Genomic DNA, 22,831 nt, shown 5'->3' on the forward strand with positions numbered 1-22,831 from the left:
CGATTCCCATGTCACTTGGTATCCCATCTCCTTCAATACCTTCATACTCCCACTTTCTGCTACGTCCCATCTGATACAACTGTAAAAAAAAATGATTAACTTTTAATCCATTGAGCATGGCAATGCATTTTCAGTTGTTGCTCGTCAAGTGGCCCGAGGACACTGTACCTTAATGTAATTAGGAGGACATAATCCATTCTTGCGCTCCCACTCAACTTCATGTCTATCCTGTCCTTCCCAGTATCCGCGTTTATAACTTCCTTTTACGGCGCGGCGTTTAACGGAACCAAAGTCGGACATTTCTTACATAAGATGAGCGGAGCACTCATGTTTTGAGGAATCTCTCCAATCTTGTCTTTATGAGAAGTTTTGACGCTTCATCATTCTTGGATGAACTTCTTATGTTGAGGGTTACTCCAGCATACAATCACTATTATACACCCACGTAGTCGAATCGAATACACTATTCATATAGCCCATTAAACTGAGCTATCCCGTCGACTCCCGTACTAGTCTTCGTGAGTCATTGTTGTCCATGCAATGACATGGACTAGGGAATTGATAATGAATTACTACAAGTTCACTTAGTAGGGTTTCATTCATCAGATCACGTATCTGACAAGCCTACTCGGAGTGCTTTCTTTATCTATGGACTGTCTCTTAAAATACTAAACCAGATTTTAAAGACAAAATAAAATTCCTTTTATTTTTATTTATCGAATGTAAGTAATTAGGTACATAAACTCTTTTATGAATGCAAATTACATTTGTTGTCATTGCCCAATGCGCTTTATACCATTGCCCCTCAAGTGTGAGTCGTGTTTGGGTTGAGGTAACGGTTTAGTTAACGAATCTGCAACATTGTCATCTGTGTGAACCTTGCAAATGACCACATCTTTTCTTTCTATGATTTCCCTTTTCAAGTGGTACTTCCTTTTGATATGTTTGGACTTTTGGTGTGCTCTTGCTTCCTTGGCTTGGGATATTGCTCCGTTGTTGTCACAATAGAGAGTTACACCCTCTTCTATGCCAGGCCCGACAGTAAGTTCCATTACGAACTTTTTGATTCAACCTCCTTTCTTTGCAGCTTCCGAAGCCGCTAGGTATTCTGCTTCAGTGGTAGAGTCTGCAACTGTGCTCTGCTCGGAACTTTTCCAACTCACTGCTCCTTCATTCAGACAGAAGACGAACCCGGATTATGATTTGAAGTCGTCTCTATCTGTTTGAAAGCTTGAATCCACATGGCCTACAACATTCGGTGTATCTTCCCCACCATATATCAAGAAATGATCCTTAGTCCTTTTCAGGTACTTTAGAATATTCATGGCGGCGTACCAGTGTGCTTCGCCTGGATTCGATTGGTAACGGCTGCACATGCTCAAAGCATATGAGAGGTCTGGGCGAGTGCAGATCATAACGTACATGATCGATCCTATTACCGAAGCATAGGGTACTTTCATCTTGTGTGCTACCTCATCAAGACTCTTAGGACACTGATCTTTGCTAAGCACCATACCATGTGACATGGGAAGGAATCTTTTTTTGGAGTTTTTCATCTCGAACCGCTGAAGAATCTTATCTATATAAGTTTCTTGACTGAGTCCGATCATCTTCCTTGATCTATCTCTATAGATCTTGATTCCTAATATGTATTCTGCCTCTCCTAAGTCCTTCATAGAAAAGCATTTCCGAAGTCAGTTTTTAACTGATTCAAGCATCGGAATATTGTTTCCTATGATTAATATGTCATCGACATACAGGACCAAGAAAACTAAGTTGCTCCCACTAACCTTCTTGTAAACACAAGATTCTTCTGCAATTTTGTGAAATCCAAATTCTTTGATTTTTTCGTCGAATCAAAGATTCCAACTCCGGTTTGCTTGCTTGAGTCCATAAATGGATTTCTTAAGCTTGCAAACTGTTCCAGCATTTTTAGAATCTACAAAACCTTCGGATTGTGTCAGGTACACTTCCTCTTCTAAGTGTCCATTTCGGAAGGCAGTTTGGACATCCATTTGCCAAATCTCATAATCATAATGAGCTGCAATTGCTAGAATGATCCGAAATGATTTAAGCATTGCGACAAAGGAAAAGGTTTCATCATAGTCTATACCATGAATCTGTTTGTATCCTTTTGCCACGAGTCTAGCTTTGAAAACGCTCCATCGTTGTCAGTTTTCACTTTGAAAACCCATTTGCATCCGATAGGTTTTGCTCCATCGGGCAAATCGATCAAGTCCCATACTTGATTTTCTGACATGGAATCCATTTCCGATCTTATGGCCTTTAGCCCTTTTTCGGAGTCGGGGCTCGTCATAGCTTGGTTGTAGGTACTCGGCTCATTGTCTTCTAAAAATAGGATATCTGTTTTCTGAGCTAATTTCCGGAGCCTTTGGGACCTACAAATGGCCTGAGCAACTTTTGAAGTGTTCTAAACTATTAGAGATGTTTCTTGCAAATTTGATTCGACTTGTGCGGGAGGTTCCACGAGTTTCTCTATCTCGACCTCATTATCCTCTTTCATACTTTGTGGATTGATAGGAGCCGCTAAACTTCTAGATATTTCCATATCCGTGTTTATTTGTTGCTCATATCGAAGTTCATCGATATCTACATTTCTCCCACTTGTCTTCTTGGAAAGGAATTCCTTTTCAAGGAAGACACCATCTCGAGCAACAAACACTTTGTTCTCAGATTCGTGGTAGAAGTAGTAACCCCTTGTCACTTTAGGATAGCCCACAAAGAGACATTTGTTTGATTTGAGTGCGAGTTTGTCTCCTTGTAAACGTTTTACATAGACTTCGCAACCCCAGACTTTGAGAAAAGACAATTTTGGAACCTTTCCAAACCATAACTCATATGGCATTTTTTCTACAGCTTTTGACGAAACTCGGTTAAGTGTGAAAGCAACCGTTTCCAGAGCATACCCCCAGAACGTATTAGGAAGATTGGCTAGACTCATCATAGATCGAACCATGTCTAACAAGTTGCGATTTCTTCTTCCGGAAACACCGTTCATCTGAGGTGTTCATGGCGGAGTGAGTTGAGATACTATACCATAACTCCTAAGATGAGCGTCAAATTCTTGACTCAAATATTCACCACCTCGATCAAATCGAATGGCTTTTATTTTCTTGCCAAGTTGATTATCTACTTCGTTCTGAAATTGTTTGAACATGTCAAATGATTCGGATTTATGCCTCATCAAGTATATGTAACCATAACGAGTGAAGTCATCTGTGAACGTGATGAAGTATCCATAGTTACCTCTTGCAGGAGTACTCATTGGTCCACATACATCCGTATGTATGAGTTCCATTGGTTCTTTGGCACGGTCTCATTTTCTTTTAAAAGAAGACCTTGTCAATTTACCCATTAAACATGATTCGCACGTGTCATACGATTCTAAATAATACGAGCCTAGAAGTCCATGTTTATGAAGCTTCTTCATGCGTGTCATATTAATGTGACCCAAACGACAATGCCAAAGGTAACTTGGACTCGAATCATCTGACCGTAGCCTTTTGGCTTCTATGTTAAAGACTTCGTTCTCAATATTCGTAATATAGAGACCGTTGTATAACTTAGCTCTGGTGTAAAACATTTTACCTTTATATAAAGAACAACGTTGTTTTTTATTAATAGGTGATATCCCTTTTGTCTAACACTGAGACAGAGATAATGTTTCTAGAAATTGAAGGTACATAATAGAAATTATGAAGTTCCAAAACTAGACCAGTTTCTAAAGGTAGACTGAATGTTCCTACAGCTTTCGCAGCAACCGTTGCTCTATTCGCTACTCGTAGGACAGACTCCCTTGTAGATAAATATCTGATTCCCTTAAGGCCCTGCACATCAGAAATGATATGAGCGCCACATCCGGTATCAAATACCTAGGATTGAGAATCAAGTATATTTGCTAAGTTAAGTTCGATAACATAGATACCTTGGTCGGAACCGTGAGTTCCTTCCTTCTTCCCTTTGTTCTTCTGAATGAGTTGAAGTTCTTTCTTAGATTCAGACATTCCAATGCCATTCCGGATTGCCTAGGAAGTCCCGTACTTCCTCAACCGTGATTTGTTTTGGGACATGTCTCTTAATCGACGGATGATTGTGTGCGCATCCATTCCTGAATCTCTTTTGAAGATTAGGTTTCATGGTGGCCAACATAAGGCAAGTTACTGAAACCGATTTTATCCGGATATTTTAGGCCTGCTTTTGATCCTTAACCTTTGAGTTCGCAGTTATCCTTGGTATAGGGGTATCTAGTACGCTTTCTTTGTTTGTAGACTTGAGAACACTTCTCAATCTCTTTTCCCAATCGAGGAAGTTGTCCATGTTCAATTTATCCTCATCGAGGATTGAACACAGGTTGATTTTCGCCATAGTGAAACTACATGAAACAGAATAAGGATTTTGATAAGTATTACATTCGATAATTTTTTGCCAAAAGTCTCTAGTTTTTGCCACATTATTCAAGAAAAAACGTGTCCCTAGTTTAAATAATGTGATTCCAAGATCCTATTTCTCAGGGATTAAGCAGACTAGGGCCCTACCCTTGATTCCCATCGATTTAGGTGAGTGAACTACTTCACTGATCATACAATATGACTCTAAGTTGATGGATTATATACTTTATGTTAAATCCATCCTTCTGCCTCGAGTATTCAGAACGCTTTTGCTGATCTCGTTGAGTAGAACCATTTAGACATTAGGTTTCTTCTATAGGCCTACCCGCAATGTCCCAAGGTAGAGGAGGTACTCTGCGAAGGCTGACCCACCTTTCTCGAACAAGGGCGCAAGGAGTGTCTTAATTTGGATATGCACTATACTAAAAATTACTTTTAGGGACTTTTACGCTTGTCTTGTGTTTGTTTTAGTGAACTAATTAGCCTAACTAACATCCACGACGTAAAGCGTAAAAAGTAAGTAAATGCGCGCGAGAAAGTAAATCAAGCACATATGAATCCTAGTATGACCCCTAACCTAGAAGATCTAATCTCCTTCGGTTTGCTTCTTGTTTTGCCTTTTGGTTCGTCTAGATCTCCATCTAAACCTCCTTTGATTTCTCCCACTCGCCTTTGCATTCCATCCTTGAGTTTCTTCAATGGACTAATAAATCCTAAACTCTAATTACAAGACTCAAACGACTCGCAGATCGTGTAAACGTGAAATTAAAGTTATTACAAATTATGCACCCATTCGTGCTTAAAACAAGAATAAGAAATACTTTTTATGGCCATATTAGTTTCCGCATTCACATAACATGCAATCATATAATATTTCAAGGCTAATAATTATATATGCATGTATATCCGGGAGATACTTTTGTTGACATCTATATGTCATGTACGAACCTTAAATCTATATGAAAGAATCAGACTAATGGTGCGTCTTGGTTTGATTTTAAAATTCAATTTAAAGAGAAATTCCGTTTGGGCCTCGAATGGCCCGGGTCAATTTTAGAAATATTTGGATTGGAACCGGGAGAAAAATTGGATAAAATTCCCAATCAAATGATAGTCCCTTTCGTGGTCCGAAAAGTCTTGGAAAAGCCCGGGACAAGTCCAAGACAAGTCTCGGCCGAAGCCCATAAAGGGCTCGGACCAAGGTCCGGACATGGCACGACCCAAAGAGCCCGCATGTCCGGGCCTAGGCCTTATAGGCCTGATCTCGTCTGGTCGAGAGCTACTGGACGCGTCTCATGGACGCGTCCTGGTATAGCTACTGGTCGCATCTAGAAGACGCGACCACAATAGCTGGACGCGTCTGCCAGACGTGTCCACCAGTAGCTGGGACGCGTCTGTCCAGACGCGTCCACCAGTGCTGAGACGCGTCTGGTCAGACGCGTCCACCAGTAGCTGGGACGCGTCTGTCCAGACGCGTCCACCAGTGCTGAGACGCGTCTGGTCAGACGCGTCCACCAGTGCTACTGGTCCGGCCAGAAGCTTCCAAATCTCTTGGCAGGATTTCTTGAGTTTCTAAAAAACTCAAGTTTTTTTTTTTTTTTGCAACTCTAAGTTGCTAAATTTTGAATTTTAAAACACTTCTAAAATTCCTCCAAATCTTTTAGAACACTTCTAAAAATCCAAATTTTGTTTTTCAAAGTTTCCAAAGCTTAAAACAACTCTTAATCAAACCAATTTTAGATCAAAATCTAGGTTTCTGAAACACTTTCAAGAATAAATTTTGAAAACAATTTGACTGACTAATTCTTAATCCTATTCAAAATCAATCAAAATTTTGTGTTTAAAACACTTTTAAACATCATATTCTATCTAGAATAGCATGGAATTGGTCCAAAACTTAGATAAGATAGGCTAATTGCAAGAGGCTCTGACGCTACTGTTGGGTTTTACACCCTTCTACTAATGTTTATAGCGGATAAAGACATCTAATGTTTAACATTAGTACCCCCAGGATCACATGCATAAGCCTATAATAGTAACTAAATAAAACTAGAAAGATAAATACCTTAGTCGCTAGTTTTTCCCTCGAACCTTTCCAATCGCTTTTGAGAAGACCAAGAGCTTCAAACGTAACTCCTTTACTTGGTACACGAGTAATCAACTTGATCTCCCACCTTGTTGTTAGCTAGCACAACAATGGTAGTTGGAAAGAAGACCTTCTTCTTTGACTAGATAGATAGTTGGGAATTAGCTCACTTTCTCCTCTCTACTAGATGTGGTAGAGTAAGAAAGATTAGAGAGAAATTCCACACCTTATTCTTTGCCCTAAGAGTCTTTATATAGAACCCTAATAAGAATCCACCTCTTTTTAGGTTTCCTAAAAGACCCGTTAGAATAAGATTTAAAGAAATTGTCGAAAATAGCAACTATTGATATTTTCTCAATTCCCTAAGGATATGACGTCCATACCCAGCCAAAATTGACATATTTAATGTTCATAACATATAAAAAAAAGTCCCTCCTAAAGTCAGCCCAATCCGAACCCTAAAAGTGTCCGAATCGGTTTAGGCCAAAAACCCCGATTATGAGCATTTTGTACTATCTTTGCCTAATTCATATTTAGGCCTATGAGATATGTTTATGGGACATTCCCATTATTATATCTCACTCCCACTAGTCATATCCTTGATCAAATTGACACTCTTATGTGTAACCCGTTGTAGGATCCGATCGAAGTTAGCCGTGAATTACTTCGTAATTCGACGATCGTAGTTGGTTTCTAGCTTAAACTCTACGATCCCTAAATCAACTGGACTTGATGATCTTCTTCATTAATTGTCCTAGCTGACAAATTGTTCGCATTTCCACCTTGGTCGAAGGACATCTCCTTCAATACCTTCAATTACAGTTTTGGACCTCTGAGTGCATATTTATCAGTAAATTACTTGGACAGGTTTCTTTCAATCTATGATCTTCCTGTGATTGTAAGTTGTTCGATGATATATCGAAATTGTTTTGTTATTCATTTTGTCACTTGAATATATTGGGTTGAATTGGTGATTTGGTTCTCATATAGTGTCTAATTTAGAGTTGGCTTTGCTTAGAGAGAGAAAGTTTGAAATTGAGATTTCGAGTTGGTTTTGTGAGAGATTGATGGAGGGGTTAGGGTTAACTGAGAAGGAACCGGTGCCTACATAGTTTGTTGGTGCTAATAGAGAAATGAGTGGTTGGGCCTGGTGCTAACAGAGATGGTGCTAATAGGCTTGTTACCAATGGAAGTAAAATCATATTTTTTTTTCCTTTTTCAGTAACTACGGAAGAAGATCCTGCTTCTCTCCATAGCACTTGAACTATACGATCATCGTCATCATCTCTTTATGAGATTTCCAGCTATCATTTTTTTCTCTCTCAAAGATGACTTCTGCAGAAGTTCTTTTCTCTTATGTGTATAGAAAACAAACTATATATGCCTTTTAATATTGATAACAATCAAAATATGTCTTTATGTGTTTGTAATTAAACCATCTCTCTAAATCATAGGAATCAGATTATCAATTCAACTTATGAAAATCAGGCTTTAAAAGCCAAATCAAAGTCCAAATTTTTGGATATTCAATCGTGCAACCTCCTTTTCCACATGTAGGGATGTCAACGGGGCGGATTTGGGATGGGTTACCTCTTTCCCAAGTCCGCCCCGTTAGTAAACGGGTTTTACAGTTACCGTCCCGACAGTTAATCGGGGTGGGTAATTATTTACCATACCCGCCCCGCTTAACAATTACTTAACCAGTCGACCCGCCCCGCCCGTTTAACATGAAACGGTGCGGGGCGGGTCGGATTTAAACATAAATTTGATATTTTTATTTCAAATAAGTTATATTAATAAAAAAAAATATAGATATTATAAACAAAATTTTATAACAGTTCGGTTTTATCAACTATAAACACTACAACTTATTACATAATATAAAATATAAAATATAAAATAATTAAATTGATGATATAAGATAAAAAGTTATAGAAACCTATTGTATATATAATACATAACATATTTAATCGGGGCGTGGCGAGTTTTACTACCTAATCCCAAACCCGCCCCGAACCCGGTAAATGGTTTTATCTTCATTAGGGATGTCAACGGGGCAGGTTTGGGACGGTTCATTCGCTTCCCAACTCCGTCCCGTTAGCAAACGGGTTTTACCATTACCGTCCCAATAATTAATCAGGGCGGATATTCAATTACCATACCCGCCCCAATTAAAAATTGCTAAACCCCGTCTCGCCCCGTTTAATATAACATGAGTCAGGTGGGGTCGGGTTCAAACAAAATATTTTGTGTTTTGTTTACAAAATTTTATAAACACTACGACTACTTAAATAATATAAAACATAACATAGTTAAATTGATAATATAAGATTAAAGTTTTAGAAACATAACCTTAAATAAAACATATATTTAATATATATGGTACTAATCGGTTTGGGGCGGAGTTTACTATCTAATACCAAACCCGCCCCGAACCCGATTATTTGTTTCAACTTCATACCAAACCCGAACCGTTTAATAAACGGGTCGGTAAAACCCGTTCCATTAGGGGCGGGTTTGGGAAAAAAACCGTTGGTTCGGACCAAATTGCCACCCCTAATCTTCATACCATTACCAACCCATTTAATAAACGGGGCGGTAAAACCCGTTCCATTAAGGGCGGGTTGGGGTAAAAACCCACCGATTCGGACCAAATTGCCACCCCTATCCACATGATATCCCATCATGAAAACCAAAACCTAAAGTCAGATTCTTGACTAATTTCAATGACCGCGGCTTTGGGGAATAAAGAAAATTCTCTGGGAAATAAAGACTTTTCTTAAAACTAGTCAAATAAGATTGACTTTTTATGTTTCTTTTTATTGCTAGGGGGCTTCTAATTTCAGAAGATTCTATAAAAAAGGCTCCTCCATCTCATCACCTCTCTCTACCACTTCATCTTCTCGACACCTCATCATCTTCTTCGGCGAAAGTCGCCGGCCGGCCAATTTTCCGGCCGGCGACCTTCAAACATAATTTTTTTTAAAAATTTTCTCTCTCCTCTCTCGCTCTCTAAATTTTTTTTTGTTCTTTTCTCTCTCTCGCTCTCTAAATTTTTTTTTCTTTTCTCTCTTTCTCTCTATATCTGACAGATCTAGAGAGAGAGAGAAAAGAAAAAAAAAAGAGAGAGAGAGAAAATTAATTTTTTTTTTGTTATGTTTGAAGGTCGCCGGCCGAAAAATTGGCCGGCCGGCGACTTTCGCAGGAGAAGATTATGAGGTGTCGAGAAGATGAAGTGGCAGAGAGAACATATGAGGTGGAGGAGAACTTTCAAAAAAATGTATTCTGTATTCCCCATAAAAACTTATTTCCCGGAGAATTTTCAAAAAAATCTGGATTCCGTCGAGAATTTATTCCCCGGAAACTTTTCTTTATTCCTCAAAACCGCGACCATTTCAATATTTAATCAGTGAGGGTCTTTTGTGCACCAACAATGAATCAACACTAATATAACAATCTAGTCAAGTCACTGATCAATAACATATCAATAGATCTAATACAAGCACCAAAACTATGGATGCTTCTCTCTCCTTCAACTCATGGGTATTCAAGACATATTTGCTCCCATCTTTTCTTCCTTCAATCGTATAGATTAGCTTCACCTAATCTATTTTTTCGTCTTTATGATGAAACACAATGTTGGTTCAATTTTTTTTTTTGTTCACAATGATTATTACCTCACAAATGTTTTCTACATCTTCACATAGTCCATGAGGCTCGAGCAATTTGTAATCAAGCTTATGCAAATCTTCCAACAATTTTTTCGTTCGTTGTGATCATTATTCAATATTCTATGGATTAGGTTGGGGTTTCCAATGGACTTTTGATTTTCGAAACACCCTAATTTTTGGAGATTTCAATTCCCAAATTACTTATTTGTGACAGTTTCTCTTACAACTGTTTACACTCTTTCGCCACAACTTTAACTGTTAAAAAATCCTTTTGTGACGACCTGTTACTGTCACTTATATCCAACTATTCCTAGTAGTGACACAAGTTTACTGTCACCCTTTTGTTTGCGACACTATGTCTTCATCATCCTCTTCATGGATAGTCAAGATGACTCCATTATGTCTACCGGCTCCTCTTTTCCATCATCAACTACATGGTCTCGTTTCCTCCTTAATTACTTTGATGATAAATTTGAAGTTGTCCTCCCTTCACCAAATGTTATCCAAGCTCCAGAAAGAAAGAAAAGAAGAAAAGAAGAAAGAATATTATCCAAGCTTACAAAAGAAAGAAAAGAATATTATATGAAGTTTATGTGCAATTACAAGTTGAAGACAAAGAATTGAACACCATTGGCAATTGTTCGACATTAAACAGAAAACAAAAATCAAGTTCGAGCTTTGAATCCAACCGTATGCGAGCAACATTCATCTTTTCCAAGTTCAATTTTCAAGTTGGATACTTCACATGTTCCGCAGGGGAGTATTAGAGCATAAGGATCGAGATCTGAAGATATTAAAATCAACGGTCCAAGATAAATGAAGATATTATTTGTATCTATCCTAGATAGATTCCTAGGATACTAAGATACCCCAGACACTCTATAAACAGAACTATAGAAGTGACCTCTATGTATTTTATCATTGATTTGCGTTGTGTCTTCGAGTCTGTAACCAATCATTCCCACGATTGTGGAGTTAATATAAAGCATCCATTAATGGCTTTCTCCGTGGATGTAGGTCGTGATCCTCCGACCGAACCACGTAAACTATTGTGTTATTTATTTTAGCTTGTATGTTCTATTCTACCAAAAAATATGAACTTTCACAGAGGTTTCGAAATTTACTTGTTGGGGTCTGACCCAACCTAATATTTTTTAGGACAAGGAAATTAGGAAGTACCACCTGCTTGAGTCGTAGTTAGCCTTTGAGGAGTTCCCTTAGCAGTCTTCTTTCTTTCTTTAGGTAGTTATTTCGAGTTGTATCTCCTAAATTGTTTGATATTAGTTCAAACAGAGACGTGGTTTCTTGGACTACTATGATCACTGAATATGTACGAGTAGGGTTGTTCAAAGAAGCTTAAAACATTTTAATGAGATGCAGCTTGCTGGTATCAAACCGAATCACGCAGGGATTGTCGGAGAACTTACTTCAATGGATTCATTCCAATGTCGATCGGAACAAGATCGAGTTGGACAAAATTTTAGATACTGCTCTTATCGATATGTGTGCAAAGTGTGGCTGTATAGAAACCGCTAGCCAGGTATTCAAGGATGCCTGAGAGAGATGTATTTTCTTTTACTTCAATGGTTTCTGGTTTAGCAAATCCTGGAAGGAGTAAAAGTGCAACTGAGTTGTTTACTAAGATGAGAGAAGTGGAGTTAATCCGAATGAGGTAACATTTATGTGTTTTAAGTGCGTGTAGTCGAATGGGTCTTGTAGAAGGATGAGGTTCTTCAAAAGCATGAATGAAGTTTACGGAATTGAATCGAGGATTGAGCATTATGGGTGTATGGTGGATTTATTGGGGCGAGCCGGTATGCTTGATGAGGCAAAGAAATTGGTGAGTGAAATGTCAGATGGAACCTGATTCTTACGTATTAGGGGCATTTCTTAATGCTTGTAGAATGCATGGGGACGTTGAATTGGGAAAAGAAATGGTTGAGAGGTTACCGGGTAGAAGTCTCGATCATGGTGGTGTTCATGTTCTTGTTTCAAACATGTATGCTTGGGCTAATCGGTGGGAAGATGTGGCAAAGGTGAGAAAGAAAATGGAGGATAAAAATGTGAAGAAAGTGCCTGGATGTAGCTTAATTGAAGTGGATTGTGTAGTTTCTGAATTTGGTGCAGGATATAGATCTCATCATCTTATGGATGATATTGTCTCTGTTTTGCTTTTGATCAATACTCAATTGAAGTCCTCAAAACTTGATGAGGAAATAGTCGTGGAGTTAACCTAATTTTTGTTCATCTCTCAGGTTTTGAAATGGAATTTCCCTTCTTCATATTCCAACATGGACGCTTATATTTTGCCCGTCGGTGAACAATGTGTGAACGTAATACTATACATACGTTTTTTAGTTTCGTCGGGACACTTGTGATATTTCATTTGGCATTTGTAATATTAAAGTGCAACTTGATATTTATATAATAGTATTTGGTAGCATTTCTTCTTCTTGTTCTTATATGACAGGTAGGGACGTATCAAATACTTTACTGACCCAACCCTATAATTTGCTGAAAGGCCACTTAAATTTCTATCCACAAATAGTTTATGTTTTGAAACATTCTAAGCCACAAATATATGATCTACTACTATCGTCTGCAGCAGTGCAGCTTGCCCAACAGACCTATTTCATTAAGACCTACTCTAACTTATCAGCTTCAACTTCATCACTAGATTTACAAACCAAGCTATTTCTACAAATCTCAATCAAATGGATACTGTGACTTCTGTCAACGACCTCAAGAGAAATATCAGTTCTTTGTCAACTTCACTTGATAAATTAAAGAGTAAAAGAAACGATATCACGAAGAGGATTCATCTCGCCGAAATAAACCCAGTTGAATCAAAGGAACACACTGATGAAGTTAAGAATTGGCTCAGAAGGGTTGAACCTATAGCGCTAGAAGTTGATGAAATTTTACAACAAACAACAACAAACGACAACAAGCTTAGCAACTTAGTGATTGTAAAGCTATCAACAGTTAATGAATTGATTAGTGAAGGAGAATTCAATGTTGTTGCTGAAAGATGTTCACGTGAACAGATTCAAGAGATACCAACAGCAGGTGGGGTTGTCGGTATGGAACCAAAGCTTGAAGAGTTGTGGAAGTTTGTTAATGAAGATGATCAAGTCAAAATATTGGGTATATATGGGATGGGTGGAGTTGGTAAGACTACCCTCTTGAAGAAACTCAACAATGAGTTCCTCAAAAGGAGTCATAACTTTGATTTTGTGATATGGGCTGTTGTTTCTAAGGATCTGAACTTAAATAACGTTCAGAAACAAATTGCGGATTCGTTGCGGTTGACACTACCTGCAGAAACAGATTTAAGCGGAGACGCTAAAGAAATATTCAGGGTATTGACAACGAAGAAATTTGTGTTGCTTTTGGATGATATTTGGCAACAGATTGATTTACAAAGTATGGGAGTTCCGTCTTGTGACTCTACCACTCATGAAACCAACAAGTCTATGGTTGTTTTCACTTCCAGATCTGAGGATGTTTGCGGGCAAATGGAAGCCCATAGAAAGATACAAGTAGACTGCTTAAATGAGAGCGAAGCTTGGAGTCTGTTCCAAGAGAAAGTAGGAAACAAAGTGATAAATAGTCACCTTCAAATATCTGAGCTTGCAAAAGACGTTGCAGGTGAATGTCGTGGTTTACCTCTAGCACTCATCACTATTGGTCGAACTATGGCTAGCAAGAAGACGGTACCTGAATGGAGACACGCAAAAAATGTATTACGTAAGTCAGCCTCCGAGTTTCCAGGTATGGATGATAATGTCTTACGAATTCTAAAGTTTAGCTATGACAATTTACGGAGCGAAAAAATCAAATCTTGCTTCTTGTATTGTTCATTGTTCCCCCAAGATCATTGTTTTGATGGAGAAGAACTTATGGACTATTGGATAGACGAAGAATTCATAGACGACTTTGAGAGCATAGACGAAGCTCGTGACCAAGGTTATGACATCATTGGAAATCTCACGAGTGTGTCTTTGTTGGAGGAAACATATAGCAACTCAGGTTTCAAGGGTGTTAAAATGCATGATGTAGTTCGAGATTTGGCAATTTGGATAGTCTCTGACTATGGGAGAAGCAAGGAAAATATTTGGTCGACGTCGGTTTAGAACCTAGAATAGATGAACAGGAGAAGGCTGAAAAGATATTAGTGATGAATGATTCTCGTCATAATATTGATCCTTCAACAAATTGCTCTAATCTGTCAACTTTGATAATTTTAAGTGAGGAAACTGTTGGGTGCTTTTCTTGTTCTTACAAGAAGAATGGAAAGAAGAATTTGCTAAAATTAAACTGTATTGAGATAGATGCTATTGTTGAATGTTTTTTTTTGCTTGATATCTTCTCACTACAAAGACATATATTTATATAGATCACAGATGATAGACATAACTCTTACAATAACTTCTAGACTCTTAGACTTACAAACTCCCATCTCTTGATTTTCTAAACTCTTAACTCTTGATTAACATAACTCTTGACTCTTGATTAACATAACTCTTATGTAATTAAAAACATACTTAAAATATAGATAATTATTTTCTAGGAAATTACTAATTAGCTTTCAACAGAAACTTCATGAATTTCTTGCTAAAACAAGACTACACACCCCGCCTCATGAAACTTGATGTAGTTATTTGGAACAAATTTGCACGCATATATTTTTCATCTTCTCCCACGAAGTTACCTTTGATTTCCCTGTTCTGGACCGCATTACCTTGTGTTGCTGCCACCATGCGGCATCCCTGTCACGAAGACTAGTAGCCACAAGAGGAACCTGCCTGTCATGAGGTATCTCCTTAAACTCTAGAATATCGTCGACCGTAGTTAGCCAGTCGAGGAATTCTTCAGGTTGACCACGCCCTCCGAATTCCTGGATATCAATCCTCAAACCCGCTTCCCATCTTCGAGAATCGTGATTGGTTTGGTTCCTTCTTCCCCGAACGATTCTAGTAAAAGGGTTATCGGAATCATCTTCAGTAGATCCATCATCCTTTTCTGAGTGACGATTTGGTAAAGTTGGTTCCCATTGATGAACAATCAATGCATCTATCCGATGCGTCAACCCTTCTATCATTCAAGTCATTTGTTGCCACCATTCGTCAACACCGTCTAATCATTAATTTATAACTTCATCTCTTTCATTAACAATATCCATATGATTCCCCCTACCTGTAGCAGGTTGTCTTCTCGGTGGCATTGTTAAAGATCGACGCAACCTCTGAAACCAACTGATGCAGAGCGTAGTAGACAAGAGATAAAAAAGTATAGAGATCGCTCCTCGTTAAATCAAACAAAAACTTTATTCAATAAACTAAGCTTCCTTAACAATGAACATAAAAAGCCTATTTATAGGCTTCAAACCCTAAAATAATAGAAGTCTAATATGACTAAACTCTAAAATATCTTAAATCTAGAAACTACTAAAAACTAAGAAAACAACCAAATTGGGAAACTGCTAAAAACTAAGAAAACAACTAAAATTAAGAAACTGATAAAAACTAGAAAATAACCAAAACCAGGATACTGCTAAAAACTAGAAAATAACCAAAACCGGAAAACTGCTAAAAATTGGAAAGTAGAAAAATAGAAAATCCTCTAGGTCCGTTGCATCAGTTTGCTCTCTCTTGAAAGAACTCCATTGTTCTCTTTCTACTCGACCTCTTTTGTATTGTGACAATACTTCTGCTCTTGCTTTGGCTTCTAATCTAGTGTTCCATTCCAAAATTAAACATTTAGCCTTGGATTTCCATTTTATTATAGAGTTAGTTGCCTCTCCACTTCTCGGTCCTCGATTTCATTCTCTCAAGTCCAAATTGAAGGTTTGTTCTTCACCAACCATCAATCTGAAGAAGGTAATAGATGAGATATAGATCAGGTGTATTTTCATTCATGTGTTGTACTGGATCAAGAGGAGAAGTATGGGAACATAACCCATGGTTAGTTGTTACGAAGTTGTTAGTTATTATTTTCGGTTATAGGTTAGTGAGGAAATGGTTAGTTGTTAATTTTCTGTTTTCTCTCTTTCTATATAATTGTGTAATCTTCACTTCATAAATCAACTAGAAAGGTTTACAACTAAAGCTTGAACTCATGACCTCCCGCTTACTAAACTGGTGCTCTAACCAACTGAGCTATGAAAGCTTGGTGTTCTAAATTCCCCAATTAACATTAGTTTACAAGATAAACCTTTAAGAAACAGGTTTCATAATAAACTCTTTCTTTCTACATTTAAAAGTAAAATTATTAATATATAATAGAGAATGTTAACCTAGTGTAAGAATATGTAGGTGTGTTAGAGAGAGAAGAGTGTTTTGGGGAGTAGTAATGTATGAAGAGTGAGTGGTCTGCTCACCCGGTCACACATTCTTTTTCTCCATATAAAAGCATCTGTTACAATAACAACCCTCTCTTCATCAAATTATGTTTTCTATCTTTTTTGAAAAATAATTTCAGTACTCGCTTCTCGGCAGAAAGAACTATGTAAAGTATCGTAAAGTCTGACAAGACAAAATATGGGCTAATAGCGACATTGTTCGGGTTTCAAGAAATCCAGAGTAGAATGAACTCTTTAAGGTAGATTTTCTATTCAATTTCGTCATATTCGGTGTTTTACCTCCTGCTTCTTACTCTTATTATAGTTCATTGGTTTCTTAATTCTTACTTTTGTTCGCCTTGTTTTACTTCCTACTCTACCAAAATTAAGCTTCCACTCATTGGTAGTTTGCAACAACTGGGTGTATATCCTCATGTTCATCAAAAAGCTTTTAGTAATAGATGTCCCATTGTTGGTCCTAAAGATATGACTTTCTTATAATTTCTTAGATGTAGTCGATCGATCTCTTTATGGTGAGTATTGGATAGAGATAGTGAAAGAGTTGGATCAAAATGCTAGTATATTTCAAGAAATTCTTCATAAAACTCAATTGATCTTGCTAACTTTTCTCAGTCACAGAAGATCTTTTTCCTCTTTGGTTGGATGATTGATTATTTCATGGACTTCAGTTTCCTCATAAACAAAGTGGAAATTGAGTTTGATTCGCTTTATGCGCCAGCGGAAAACGAGATTGATAGCGACGTGTTCTCGAATAAAAATAGCCTAAAAATAAGGAGATCAATGAAAAAGGTTAGTAACGGAAGTCAACTTTGCAATTGAAAAGATAAGAGGGCAAAGAGGCTACTAGTCATCAATTAGGGAGCCAAATAGAAATGAGCCCTTCGAACAATAACTAATTTGTAAACTTGATATGTTATCTTGACCGTTCAACAACCAAAAACGGCCAATGTTGCATCCATTCACCAAGCATTTGAAATCAAACAAGAGAACTCTCACTTACTTGGATCAACAATGGCTAACAATGAAACAAATCAACAAATTTAATCACACATCTCATCCTCTTTGGAACCCTAACAGACCCTTATGCTTTTGTTGCTATTTCCGATCATGGGGACCTCGATTATGCTCACCATCTTTTCCGTCATCTCCCCAATCCTTCTACTTTCATTTGGAACACCATGATTAGAGCTTTTAGTGAGAGAAACCAACCCATTAAAGCATTATCTCTCTACAAACAAATGCTTGAATTTGGTCTCTTACCCAACAATTATACCTTCTCTTTTGTTCATAGAGCTTGTACTGATCTCACCGATGGTTTCACTGGATCTCAGGCTCATTCACAAATTGTGATCTGGGTTCAGGTTTCTAAAGATATGAACTTAAATAACGTCCAGAAACAAATCGCAGGTTCACTTCGTTTGACTCTGCCAGACGAACCAGATTTAAACACAATAGCTAAAGAAATATTCAGGGTGTTGAAAAACAAGAAATTTGTGTTGCTTTTGGACGATATTTGGCAACGGATTGATTCACAAAGTGTAGGAGTTCCGTCTTGCGACTCTACTACTCATGAAACCAACAAGTCTATGGTCGTTTTCACTACTAGATCTGGGGGTGTTTGTGGGCAAATGGAAGCCCATAGAAAGATACAAGTAGACTGCTTAAACGAGAGCGAAGCTTGGAGTCTGTTCCAAGAGAAAGTAGGAAACGAAGTGATAAATAGTCACCCACAAATACCTAAGCTTGCGGTAGTTGTTGCAAATGAATGTCGTGGTTTACCTCTAGCACTCGTCACTATTGGTCGAACTGTGGCTAGCAAGAAGACGGTATATGAATGTGTTGACATTTGTTTAAATCAAGAATATATGGGAATGGATTAATTACCGTATATTCTTGATTACCATATATTCTTGATATCCTTGCTCACAAATCACCAATATATTACCACATTATTTGTTACTAGATTTATTTTTTCTCAATAAGGATATAACTATCCTATATAAGAAGTGTAATGTCTCAACAGAAATAATATACAGAAACAAATTTCTTCTCTTCATTTTTTCTCTTCCTTCTTTCATTGGTGTTCAAACATGGTATCCGAGCCAAGTTTACTATGAGAAAAAAAGAAGGGGAAAAAAAACCTCCAAATCATAGATCCATAGTGTTATTCAAAGAAAAGAAAAGAAAAAACTCAAATCCTAACCCTTTTCTATATCAAAACCAAAACTAGATTGTTTTTTCTTTCTTTCCAAGACCATAATATCAATCAAATCCCTTGTAAAGAAGATTAAAAAAAAGGAGACATAAAGAAGAAGCCTCAGAAGATATTGTTCAACTTGTTGCAGAGTTATCCCTTACCATCTTCAGAGTTCAACCAATAGTTTGTGGTTTTTTTTCTCGATTTCATTTCTTTAGTAATTTTTTTTCCTCTTTCTATCCTTGATTTAATAAGTATATCCATCATATATAAGGAAAAATAAGGAAAAATAAGGAAAAAGAAAAAGAGAGAAAAAAAAAGTAAAAGAAAAACGAAAATGAGTGACTCCCATATCCCAGTTGTTATTCAGCCAGAAGGTGCTTTTAATATTGGTGTTCTACTTACTGAAACAAATTATGATATCTGGTCACAACTAATGGAAATGCATATTGCTGAACGAGAAAAATTGACTTACATTATGGGTACCACTACACAACCTACTGAATCTGATAAAGGTTATGATAAGTGGTATGCTGAAAATCAAAAAGTGAAACGCTGGCTTTTGATGTCTATGTCTCCTGATATCATGAAACGTTACCTTCGTATACCTACTGCGCGAGAAATTTGGAAAGACCTCTCTACTGCCTTTTTTGATGGTAATGATGAAATACGGGTCTATTCACTTCATCAACAGGCATTCTCCGCTAAACAAGGGTCTAGATCTCTCTCTATCTATTGTGGCGAACTCACAAATATCTTTAGAGAACTGGATCACCGTGATAAAGTGGTCATGAAAGATCCAGATGATGTGACAATATACCACAAATCCATTGAACGGATTCGGGTTCATATTTTTCTTGCAGGACTGAATAAAAGTTTAGATCAGCTTCGCCGTGAAATTCTACGCCATGATCCTCCTCTGAGCTTAGAGGCATATTATTCATTAGTTCGTCGTGAATCAGTTCGAGCTACAACTCTAAATATAGATAGTGACATTTCTGATGCTTCTGTTATGCTTTCACAACATCGACCACCACAATCATCTCAAGATCGGTCAAAATCCATCAACTACAAAAATTCTCATAATTCTGAAAAAACTAACTTAAAATGTACTCATTGTCATCAAACAGGGCATTTGAAGAATCGTTGTTTTGAACTTATAGGCTATCCTGACTGGTGGGATCCTACAAAGCATCGGAACGCCAAAAGGCCTTCTACTGCTGCTATTGCTCAAACAAAACAGGATCACACACCTTCAACGTCTTCCGCATTAATCACCACTACTACAACTGAAGGTACGGTTTTAAACACCTCTTCACACGTTTCTAATAATGCATGGATAATTGATTCCGGAGCAACTGATCATATGACATTTGATGCCGGACAAGTCACAAACTTTCGACCCTCCTCGTAAAAATCTGTCTCTACAGCCAATGGGCATACCACCTCAATACTTGGGGAAGGATCATCCCTTCTGACTAATACTTTACATCTTGAGTCTATCTTAGTTGTTCCTTCTTTAGATTATAATTTATTGTCTGTCTCTCAAATTATTTCTACTTTATCATGTATTGTTATTTTTTGGCCTAATCATTGTGTGTTTAAGGATATTCAGACTCGACAGACGATTGGTTATGGTGTTAAGAAGGGGAAGCTCTACTATTTGGATTTGTAGTCAGAGCATTCTAATCGACTACAACATGCATTGGCTGTTGAGACCACTAGTTCCCATAAGAGACTAACTGAAATAAAGCTATGGCATCGACGACTCGGTCATGCCTCATTTGGTTATTTAAGAAAGTTATTTCCCAATTTATTTAAAAATTTAGATGATTCTTCTTTTAAATGTGTGTGTGTGAACTTGCGAAAAGTCATCGCACTTCATACCCTTTGGTTTTGAATAAAAGTCCTCTTCCTTTTATGGTAATTCATTCTGATGTTTGGGAACCGTCAAAAGTCCCCAACCTAGAAGGGACACGTTGGTTTGTTACTTTCATTGTACTAGGATGACTTGGTTATGTTTGATGAAGTCTAAATCTGAGGTTAACATGTTGTTTCAAAAATTCTATAAAACCATTGAAACACAATATAATGCTCGTATTCAGGTGTTACGTAGTGATAACGGTGGTGAATATCGTGACGCCCAACTTCAGAATTTTTTGGATTCTAATGGCGTCATTCATCAAACCACCTGTCCAGGAACACCACAACAAAATGGTGTAGCTGAGCGCAAATACCGCCACTTATTAGAGGTTGTTCGCGCTTCCTTGATTGAGGCTCACATGCCTTTATGTTATTGGGGAAAAAGCTCTTCTTTCTGCTGCATATCTCATCAACCGTGTACCATCACGATCTCTTAATTTCAGCACACCATTTCAGACACTTGCAAATGCAGTTATTGCTCCAACGGTATCTAATTTACCTCCTCATGTCTTCGATTGTGTTGTTTATGTTCACACCCGAGCAAAAAGTAAGCTAATGCCACGCGCTCTAAAATGTGTCTTTGTGGGATATGCCCTTCATCAAAAGGGTTACCGGTGTTACCATCCTCCCACCAAACACATGTTTGTTACTTTAGATGTCGTCTTTAATGAAGAAACTATGTATTTTGCTAAGTCTGAATCTCAAGGGGAGTGTTTTGAGGAAATTCAGACTTTAGAATATAATCTTGAGAATAACGAGGTAGGAATTTCTGACCAAATGGTAGGTAATTTAGAATTAAGTGGTCAAGATACTTGTGACCTTGAGAACAATGAAGTGGATGTTACTCACCAGTTAGTAGGTCATTTGGATCATCATAATCAAAATTCAGATGTGAATGGTGATGACTTGCTAGACACAGTGAATACAAAAGAAAATGAACCAGAACAAAATGATCAAGTCTTGAATCATTATGATAATGGACATCCAGATAGACAAACAGTTCCAGAAAACGAGTCCGAGATTTTTCCTATCAATACACAAAGTCAATCATTGCCAGAGGAGGTTCATTCTTCAACACCTGAGCCATTCCGAAGACAGTTGCCAGAACGTGTCAATAGAGGTATGACAAAAACTTTATATGAACCTCAATTGTCTAGTAAGGTAAAATATCCCATGAGTCATATTATGTATCTACTCATCGTTTATCAAAAAATAATCAATCATTTGTCAATCAGTTATCTGTTGTAGCTATACCTAACAATGTGCAGGAAGCATTAACTGATCCTAAATGGAAAGCAGCAATGAATGAAGAAATGACATCTTTACAAAAGAATAAAACCTGGGAATTAGTAGATCTTCCTACCGGGAAGAAGACAGTTGGATGTCGGTGGATCTTCACCGTAAAATATAAAGCAGATGGTACAGTGGAACGTTTTAAAGCCAGATTAGTTGCAAAAGGATATACACAAACATATGGGATTGACTACACTGAAACATTTGCACCTGTAGCGAAAATCAACACTGTCCGAGTTCTATTATCCTTAGCTGCAAATTTTGATTGGCCATTACAACAATTCGATGTAAAAAATGCATTTCTTCACGGTGAGCTATCTGAAGAAGTATATATGGATCTTCCACCTGGATGCATGATAACTGAAAAGCAAAAACAGGAGGTGTGCAGACTGAAGAAATCGTTATACGGATAAAAACAATCGCCTTGAGCTTGGTTCGGAAGATTCACCAAATCTATGACAACATTTGGATACAGACAGAGCAACTCAGATCACACACTATTTCTAAAAAGGCAACACAGAAAGATTACTGCACTTATTATTTATGTAGATGACATGATAGTAACTGGCAATGATCCAGAAGAAATGAAGGCTTTGCAAGAATACTTATCCAGGGTATTCGAAATGAAAGACTTAGGTCATTTGAAATACTTTCTGGGAATTGAAGTCTCTCGTTGTGATAAAGGAATATTTTTATCCCAAAGAAAGTATGCATTAGATTTATTACAAGAAACAGGTATGACTGCCAGCCAGCCAGTGGACACTCCATTAGAAGAAAATCAAAAAATTGTGTCCTGCCGAATTTTACTGCGCAATCACAAAAGAAACATTAATACACCTACCCTAATTTTTTGCCGTAAAATTTAAAATTGAACAAAGAGACATAAGA

At 37.5% G+C, this 22,831-nt stretch overlaps 2 protein-coding genes and 2 pseudogenes across 6 annotated transcripts in view; all 4 read left to right on the forward strand.

Annotated features, from left to right (window-relative positions):
* The window catches only part of LOC147563958 (mediator of RNA polymerase II transcription subunit 32 pseudogene), a 95,573-nt pseudogene that overhangs the window by 47,410 nt on the left and 25,332 nt on the right, over nt 1–22,831 (forward strand). The gene's annotated exons all lie outside the window — the stretch shown is intronic.
* Nucleotides 1,897–12,403, forward strand: LOC147563962 (pentatricopeptide repeat-containing protein At1g08070, chloroplastic-like; annotated as a pseudogene).
* LOC147563963 (disease resistance protein SUMM2-like) lies at nt 12,746–14,568 on the forward strand. The gene has a single exon (XM_086642636.1). It carries the CDS (start codon nt 12,881–12,883, stop codon nt 14,300–14,302), a length of 1,422 nt encoding a protein of 473 aa, XP_086498762.1. The 5' UTR covers nt 12,746–12,880; the 3' UTR covers nt 14,303–14,568.
* On the forward strand, nt 19,065–20,371 carry LOC147563964 (uncharacterized). Its single transcript, XM_086643898.1, has 2 exons — nt 19,065–20,022; nt 20,343–20,371. Exons 1-2 carry the CDS (start codon nt 19,065–19,067, stop codon nt 20,369–20,371), a joined length of 987 nt encoding a protein of 328 aa, XP_086500024.1.

This window comes from Eschscholzia californica, unplaced genomic scaffold, assembly GCF_041429995.1.
Source record: "Eschscholzia californica isolate CP2 unplaced genomic scaffold, dmEscCali1.0.p SCAF_1, whole genome shotgun sequence".
In the NCBI taxonomy this organism is placed as follows: domain Eukaryota; kingdom Viridiplantae; phylum Streptophyta; class Magnoliopsida; order Ranunculales; family Papaveraceae; genus Eschscholzia; species Eschscholzia californica.

Coding starts and splice junctions, on each gene's coding strand:
- LOC147563963 (XM_086642636.1), top strand. CDS start 12,881: ATGGATACTGTGACTTCTGTCAACGACCTCAAGAGAAATATCAGTTCT.
- LOC147563964 (XM_086643898.1), top strand. CDS start 19,065: ATGAGTGACTCCCATATCCCAGTTGTTATTCAGCCAGAAGGTGCTTTT. Junction 20,023..20,342: donor CACCACTACTACAACTGAAG/GTACGGTTTTAA, acceptor AAGGATATTCAG/ACTCGACAGACGATTGGTTA.